Raw genomic sequence first — 8898 nt, 5'->3', positions numbered from 1 at the left:
TTTTCCATCTCGAGCAGCAGCGCGTTTGCGGCGCGTCACGCGCGTCAGATGCCAAAACGCGCCCGTCGCGCTGCTTCAGCTGCTCAGACGCGCTGCGCTTGCTGCTCGAAACGCGCCGCGGGATCTTTTGCTGCGCCTTGACGCGCGTCAACCATTGACTTTGCATGTAAACTCGCTGCTTCTGTCGCGCCAGCTGCCCCCGGTGTGAACGCAGCATTATAGCTGCTTAGCATAGTGATACAAACAGACTAAGTAATTTTATTTGTTTAGTTTGATAGCGAGATTACGTTGGTTGGAAGCGTATACGTTCGGCATTTACAGAGAACTACCAACTTTCTGGTAGTTCTGTGGTACTGCCAGCAGTACCACTGGAATTCTATTTAGACTAAAAGGAAATAAATGAAAATACTACAGAATGGACACTTGGTGAGTAAAACATTATTTTATTATTACAAATGTTTTTTGGTCTTTTTGAGTCAGCATATAATGTGACTATGGGGAAGGCTGGGGAGGAAGCTCACCTCTCAGCATAGCAACCCTTGAGATCCAGCCAGAGCTACAATAGAGTGATCAGGATCAGAAGACATGTATATGGTACCATGATCCAGTCTACACCCAAGTCCAGTTGAGAGTCTTGGGAAAAATGTTCACATATACTCTGACTGAGGAGTTACTGCAGACAAAAAAGGCCTGAAATGACAGTCTACAGATGCTGAAAGTTTATAGAGACATATCTGAGAAGTTATGTGGCAGTGACTGCAGTAAAAGATTGATTTACAAGGTGCTGACTTGTTAAAGAAAACATAGAGCATGCATCATTATGCACTGCTTTCTGTTTCTCTGCCACATAAAATGGAAATACCATAAATTCAAGTCGGTGGTTATATCGTGACAAAATGTCTCAAAGTTTAAGAAATATGATATCATTGCAAGGCAATGTTCCCAGAAAAGTTATTAAAAAAACATGCAGAACCTAACATCTGAAACCAGATTAACAGAAATATTTACTCGGTAAATTGAAAACAAGCATCTCCTTAAGCTCATAAGATCCCCATTTTAATGATTAATGAAGCTGATTGTTTTCATATTCAGGGTACATTTTTATAAGGCAACTGCATATCAAACAGAAACATTTAATTTATTTTTAAATCTCATCACAAATTAGAAAGAAATGCTTTGATGAAGAACAGACATAAAAATGAAAGAGAGGTTTTTGTGCTTGGTCTGCTAGTAATAAAAGTATGTACTTTGCAGATAATTTCAAACAATAAAAATAAAAGCATGAAAATCAGTTCTACAGTAAAGTTAAGATTTTGCACATTAATAAAGGCATACAGCTTTAAAAAAGAGCAGTCTAATATTATACTTCCCATCTCATTTGCTTACATGGAAGACTCATATTGCAGATTTTTTACATCCGTGTGTTTGGTTCATCTTCTGAGAACGAAGTGTTATAAACACCATCACATCCATTTTCCACAGTTTTAACCCTTGTCTCTTCATCGTCGTCCTGGTCATCTCCCTTCTGCTTCCTCTTACTAGAATAAAATCCAAAAAAGTCAGTCTTAGCTATCACACATATTAATGAAGCTCAGGATTATGTATCCACAGCAGCTCACCGTTTGTTTTGGACCACTGTTGACACGAGCACAAAGACGATGCCGGCACTGACCAGACTCATCATCACCCCAAACACAATTAGCCATGGAGGGGTGGCAGGTTCCACAGGGGAGGCCAGGGTGGGCAGGACTCCAACAAACTCCAGCGTTTCATCAGAGAGCAGGAAAGCATTGTTGATTCTGTTCCTGAACTTTCTTTTGGACAAATAAAAACATTCAGATTTCAAAGATTTTTTCTCCAAAGAAAGTAATAATTTAATTTTTTTTCCCCATTCTGATACAATGATATCCATTCAGTCAAAGAAAAACAAAGCATATTTTAGACATTAGCAGCCTTTACATCTGAAAAAAGGACTACTATACTGGTACTCTCCTACTACTGAGTAGAAGAGGACCGGTAGTTTGGCTGGTTTAGGTCCTTTTTTATGGATAATGTGGCATAGGGCCGTGTCCTTAGAAGTATCCTGTGAAGGATAACATGACTATGGGTAATTAGGTTGCTTTTAAGGACTGTCCAATTGTGAGTCCCAGGACTAAAGATGTACCCACATTCTCAAATTTAATTAATAATTAATATATTAATATTATGTTTTAAGGGCATCCTTGAGCCATAACCTTCAAGTTGGACTCAAGCAAATGACAGGTAGGGTTAACGTAGCCAGAATGAGTGTCAGTTCTAGTTGTTGTAGTTTGTTTTTTGTTTAGTTTCTTAGCAATGGAAGGATGGTGTCACGCAGCCTGCCTGTTTAGATGTTTTATGGCTGGTTGGCTAATTGCCACTCCTATGCTCCACTCCAAATGTAACAGATCACCTGTCTCCCTCTTAATCATCTTCATTCTTCCCCATGTTATTATACCTATCTAGCTCCAGCCTGCTCTGCATACCTAGAACCAGAACTAAACATGGAGAAGCAGCATTTAGTTCCTATGCTCCATTTTCTGGAACAAACTTCCAGAAAACTGCAGAATTGCAGAAAGCCTGAGTTCCTTTAAATCAAGACTAAAAACACATTTCTTTAGGATTGCCTTCAACTGTTCTAGTTAAACAGTTCAACTGAAACATCATTGGTTCAACATTTTTATTTTCTTTAGTCCAACTGTTTTTGCCAGAAAGTCTACTTACATGCTTGAGGTCAGTTCCAGTGGTTGTTTGCACCGCCTGCATTCCTGTGCTCCCCCTATCTTTACTGGATACTCATTGGCTTCAGACTGACTCACATCCTGGACTGCCTATGCTTGTGACCAGTCTATTCTACCTGCCTCCAGCCTCATCAGCTACTCAGCCTGTTCAACCGTCAGCCAACTGCTCAAAGCTAGTCATCAGCCTTTTCAGCCATCATTTCCCTTCTTAAGTTAGCCCCCAGCCTGTTCAGCCTGAATGTGGAGAAGACGAAGGAGATTATTGTTGACTTCAGGAAGAACAAGCCTAACCACACTCCTCTGCTCATCAACAGCTCAGCTGTAGAGGTGGTCAGCAGCACCAAATTCCAGTGGGTGTACATCACAGACAACCTCACCTGAACTGTAAACACCACCTCACTGTTCAAAAGGGCACAGAAGCACTTGTACTTCCCAGGGAGGATGAGGAGAGCGCACCTGCCCTCACCCATCTGCACAACCTTCTACAGAAGCACCATAGAGAGCGTTCTGACCAGCTGTCTCACTGTATGAGACAGCTGGTCGAGTTATCAGCAACTCCTCACATCCCCACCGTGGACGGTTCTCCCTGCTGACCACTGTAAAGATGGCCTCGCAGAATTCAATTCAGGTCCAGCAGATTTTGTAACAGCCATCAGACTGCTGAATGGTTGAACAAACTCTAAATCAAGTCACAAATCAAGACTCTGCATCACTATGATAACATAATACCTAATAGAACTAAACTCAAATGTTCTACTGCATTCTTTGCACCATATATATCTGTTTTTGCACTGCTCTGAACTTCCACATCAATACCTTTTGGCACCATGTCTCTCCCACACTGTTAACATTTGATCACTGCTGCACTTTATCAATAAAAATTTTCAATTTCACTGCTAAGCTGCTGCTCATTCACTGTCTGAAAGCTGTTTTAACTAAATTTCGTTTGTATACACTCTGTGTATACAAAATTACAATAAAGTTGTAAAATAAAGTCTAAGTCAAGTCAAGTTAAGTCATCAGCCAACTTTTCAAAGCCAGTCATCAGCCTGTTCAGCCGTCCTTAACCTTATTAAGCTGGCTACCAGCCTGTTCAGCTGTCAGCCAATGGCTCCAAGCCAGTCATCAACTTGTTCAGCCACCTTCATGCTTCTAAAGCCTACTACCAGCCTGTTCATCCATCTTCCACCTGCCTAAAGCCAGTCATCAGCCTGTTCAGCCACCTTCGGGCTTCTAAAGCCTACTACCAGCCTGTTCATCCATCTTCCACCTGCTTAAAGCTAGTCATGAGCCTGTTCAGCCATCATCTGCCTGCCCAATGCCAGTCAATCAGTTGATTTGGCCATGATCTGCCCTCTTAAGCTGGATAATAGTCGCCTTACCTACATCTCCAGTTAAACGTCAAAAACTGTAACTAAAACTCTTAGGCCAAACACCATGTCTGGCATATTATCCTGTTTCCCGAAGCTTTTTTTTCTTTTGACAGAGTAAAGCTGAAATATAGCTACAGTATTGGGTCCCTATCTGTGCTTATGCCAGTAGTGATTCAGTCCTTTCTAGTGAAAAAAAAAACAGTTAGCCTTGAAAATACCTAAGCTTAATTTGTCTGCATTTCAAACAAAATGAATCTATGGTCATAAGATGTGGAATTATACCTAAGAGAACAACACCTTGCAAGCAAGCAGCGGGTATTACAACTAGCTTATTGTATTACTTGTTCTGTTGTCGAAAGAGTAGAGAAGTTGCTCTTCTGCATTAAAGGCGTTTCGGAACATTTCCATCACTGAGTGAGACCATGAACCTGCTAGAGGGTGTTGTGTGATCCGCAGGAGAACGGGATGTCGAACACTGGACAGATGGCCAGATGGAGAATTTGTGAAAAGAACTAAAAAGGCGTGTGAGACCACCAGGACTGGTACTGGAACCTCAATGCCACCAAACCTGTGCTGGAAATCTGTCACATTCGTGACAGATCTGGTTAATCATGTGATAACTAAATAAAGGTCAGGTGTTTTCCTATGTCTTCTGTAAATATATAAAGGTTAAAACAGCTACTGCCTTGACTCGTGTGGTTGTGTAAATACCTGACAGCCAGCTCCACAACTCCTTTACTCATAAGCTGTGATAGATTGGCAGGTGACGTGACCACAAACCAAAAGGACACCCTGGGAGTCTCATCACACACTAGGATGTTTGACACTCTAGATAAAAGTTCAAAACAAACAAAATGTCACCCTTACAAACCATGACTCACAGATTATGAAGATTAAATAAAACCCAAAAGCAATCTTACTTGAATTCTTGTCCCGTGTATTGACTCATGGCGAAAGCAATGGTTGCTTGGAAAAGGAACTTTTCATTTCTATTCCACTCATACTGTAATATAAAAAAAAAAACAAAAAAAAATAAACGTCTTTTTATTACAGACACAAAGGTTTATGGGTAACAGCATGAATGATTATTTTAAATGACTTTTGCATTTTTTTTTATTAAAGTTAGTCAAAAGAATAACTTGATATTCAAATGAACTGTAATTCAAGAAAGGCACAAAGACATTTTTTTTTCTGAGCTAGGAAACCTAGAGATTTAGGAAGTCCTTTAAAAAATATCCTTATGTTGACTTTTATACCAGCAAAAACAGGTGAAGCTGTTCTACATCATTTGCTCTCCCAATAAAACTCGGAACACTGGGGTCTTTAAAGAAGATATCTATCTTTTACTGAGAAGTGTACTTTCACTACAGAAGATTGCAGTTTTTTAACAGCTCAGTATTTCCTGTGACATTCTCGTTCTCACTTTCTTCTGCTTCAGTGCTCCCATTAGTCCTAACACATGTTCCTATAACGTTATTATGTTCATGTTGTGTTTATAGCTTCATATTGCTCAGCTTTAATGATGCGTACACAAGTGTGCAAATTAACCACGCCATGCACACATTACATTTACTTGTTGTTTTCCTTGCTTACTTTTACAAATTACTCCAAAGAGTGAGAAACTCAAAACAAGCATAAGGTATAATTTATTAGAAACATATTCAGTATTCCTCCAACTCTTGGGCTGCCTTCACCGAGTGATTTTTCTCACTTATGTAATCGGATCCTAGCTCTGATGCTGGATTTTGAACTCTATGCAAATAACTGGACAGATGGTTCCTTTCCAGATGAATGCACCTGCTGTGATTAGCTAAAAGATTTTTGATTCACTGACCTCACTACAGTTTTTATTAGGTAAGCATTCTCAGCCCAAACAACCCTCTCTGTGTATGGCTAAAACATGAAATGACCATCTATGCAGACCGTGAAAAACAAAGACTGTTTTCCTCTGATTCAACAAGAGGGAAATACTCCAACAGAAACAACAATGTCTTCTTAAAAACATTCTTTAAGATTGCCACTTCTATCAATACACTGGGGTTTAAAAGTATACTGCTCAAAAAATTATGGGAACATGTAAACAACACAATTTGACTTCAATCAAATCAAACTTCTGTGAAATCAAACCATCCATTTTGGAAGCAACATGTATTGAGAATCAATTTGACATGTTGTTGTGCAAATGGAATAGACAACAGTGGAAATTATTGGCAATTAGTAAGACACACTCAATAAAGGAGTGGTTCTGCAGGTGGGGACCACAGACCACTTCTCAGTACTTATCAGCCTTTCTGGCTGATGTTTTGGTCACTTCTGAATGTTGGTGGTCCTTTCAAACTCGTGGTAGCTTGAGATGGACTCTACAACACACATACGTGGCTCAGCTGGTCCAGGATGGTACATCAATGTGAGCTGTGGCAAGAAGGTGTGCTGTGAGGAACACTGCCAGAGCTCACCAAAAGGACCTCCAGCAGGCCACAAATTTGCATGTGTCTGCACAAATGCTTAGAAACTGACTCCATGAGAATGGTATGAGGGCCGGATGTCCACAGATGGGGATTGTACACACAGCCCAACACCATGCAGGACGCTTGGCATTTGCTAGGGAACTCTAAATTTTGGCAAATATGCCACTGGCCATCTGTGCTCTTCACAGATGAAAGAAGGTTCACACTGAGCAGATGTGACAGAGTACATCTGCGTTTTTTCCAAGATCTCCTACAGCACCTTTAACAATAGCCACTTTGGTTCAGTGAACTTGTTTTGACAAACCTGCAAATATCTGAGGCTGATATTGGCAAACTATTAAACACCCATCAGTGGAGACTTTGTGCTGCTCTTGCTACCAGATATTGATTCTTAGAGGTTCCTGAAGGTCTCATTACTCCAATCTGACTCCCTATGAAAAATTCCGTCTTCCAAAATGACCACATTATTTGCAACGCTTTTATTTTTAGAAATTTTGCACCAAAATAAGCATTGATAAAATATATTGGCAAAAAAAAATATATAAAAGAAACAACAATAATGCACTGCAAAATAAAAAATACTAATTCTGAGACTGAAAAGCTATAAACAGTACAATCAGCTCCTAAAGTGAAATAAGAAACAAGCTTTCACTTGACAACATTAATGGAAGTTTAGATGCAGGGGGGCAATCATATGGAACTACCTGTCCTGACTTTATTTCAAATTATTCTAAATCTGAAATTAGAGTTTATGTGGACACAACTATTTGGCAAAAGTTTTAGAGTTAAATAAAAACAATCACTGACCAACCTGAAATACCTAAAATAAATAGGAAAAAAAGGGGTCCATGAACACAGTGATGTGAGGAGAGTGGTTAAGGTATGCACCATCCTGCTGCCTGCATCAGAATAGTGGGTATTCTCCTGATGAAATCATGCAAATGCCTCAAGATTCTTCTTTTATATCAGGATGTAAGATAGAAGAACTAAACTTCATGGAATCACTTTGTTTATGACTGAATTTATATATTTTTGATGGAATCAGTAAAGTAGGAGTTTCTGATGATGGTAAAATGAAGATATGTACGTACAGCTTCACTGTCCAGAGCAGTTTTGATGCTGAGTCGCACTTTTAGGCCATCTGGAGCATCTAGAATAAAAAAATAAAAGGAAAAATATTTTTTATTGGATGTTTTAACGTGTTGCTGTTGTTTGGTATTAACTTCTCAGCCTCAGTGAATCACACTTACCATTATTCACCATAATTTCACAAACCTGCTCAGTCTTAATTTGTCCCACAATGCCACTATGAACTAATGCAGGGTTTGCTATCATTGTATATATGTAATGTAAATGTTGACTATGAGGAAAAACATCTGAGTTATGTCGCTAATCTAACATTGTTCCAGTAAAGAGAGATTAGAAGCTGAATTCCCTGCTGACTGGAGGGAAAAACAGGGTGATAAAGTGGTTTATTTCATAAAGTATGCTTGTCTTATTTTAGTTATGAGTAGATTTAAATATAGATTAGTTAACCAAGAGTTAGCATTAACTAATCACTTACTTGGTTTACAGAGCTGTTCAGCCAAAACAGATGGCAAGCAGAGGAAGAGGACAATCTTGTAGAACATTTTCCAAACCTCGAGGGATCGGTGACTCAGAGAGGACCGCAGGATAACGTTTGTGTTTATTTGTTAATCCAGAATCCACCTGATCTGATCTGTAATGCTCAGAGGAAAAGGCAGCCTCTGCACTGTCCTACCTGCCTGCAGTGGAGTGGATTCCTGTTTTCTCAGACTTCCTGAGGGAGCAACAGAGAGCCTGCTAATAATGTGAGGGAGGGAGAAAACACCACACTGTGTCAGTTTACTTAGCACAGCTCAGTGTGTGACCCAGAGTCCCAGAACTTTTCATACAAAGTAACTATATCCATTGTGGAAAATCAGGTCCTTCTCAGATAAAGGAAAAACTACTGAAGCATCAAAGAAAAACTGCTGCCAATGTATCATTAAAACAAAACCTGCCTGCGTTTGTTCAGACCTAAAATATTGGTTTGGATACAACTCCCTGCAGCACATCAATGGTTTTTGTGAGTTAAACTCAGCTCTTTAATTTTTTTCCAGAAACAAGTTGTACTGTTCAGGTTGCTCTGATCTTGATTTATTGTTCCATTCAAAGCTCTCGTCTCAAAGATTCCTGCGGGCTCTGCAGGTTCAAACAAAATAACTAAAACTAGAGACAGCAGGAAATCTGAGTGAATCATTGAAATCTCCTAGACTAGATGTAATGTATTTAAAG

At 39.6% G+C, this 8898-nt stretch overlaps 1 protein-coding gene across 1 annotated transcript; it reads right to left on the bottom strand.

The window, feature by feature from the left end:
* Window positions 1-427: 427 nt before the first annotated feature.
* Window positions 428-8270, bottom strand: cltrn (collectrin, amino acid transport regulator). The gene is made up of 6 exons (XM_038275799.1): window positions 8165-8270; window positions 7692-7750; window positions 5053-5135; window positions 4844-4960; window positions 1620-1814; window positions 428-1538 (listed from the first exon to the last, which is right to left on the bottom strand). The coding sequence occupies exons 1-6, from the start codon at window positions 8229-8231 to the stop codon at window positions 1412-1414; spliced, it is 648 nt and encodes a 215-aa protein (XP_038131727.1). The 5' UTR covers window positions 8232-8270; the 3' UTR covers window positions 428-1411.
* Window positions 8271-8898: the final 628 nt, after the last annotated feature.

Source organism: Cyprinodon tularosa, unplaced genomic scaffold, assembly GCF_016077235.1.
Source record: "Cyprinodon tularosa strain WSP-4 unplaced genomic scaffold, ASM1607723v1 ctg98, whole genome shotgun sequence".
Taxonomy (NCBI): Eukaryota; Metazoa; Chordata; class Actinopteri; order Cyprinodontiformes; family Cyprinodontidae; genus Cyprinodon; species Cyprinodon tularosa.
The sequence above is the reverse complement of the archived record's forward strand: the minus strand, read 5'-3'. Positions and strand labels throughout refer to the sequence as shown.

Bases quoted from the DNA above. Each gene is read 5' to 3' on its own strand.
- cltrn (XM_038275799.1), bottom strand. From the start codon at position 8,231: ATGTTCTACAAGATTGTCCTCTTCCTCTGCTTGCCATCTGTTTTGGCT. The intron at 7,751-8,164 runs GTAAGTGATTAG...TTTTTATTCTAG, and splicing joins TGAACAGCTCTGTAAACCAA to ATGCTCCAGATGGCCTAAAA. The intron at 1,815-4,843 runs GTATTTACACAA...TTTGTCCAAAAG, and splicing joins GTTGTGGAGCTGGCTGTCAG to AAAGTTCAGGAACAGAATCA.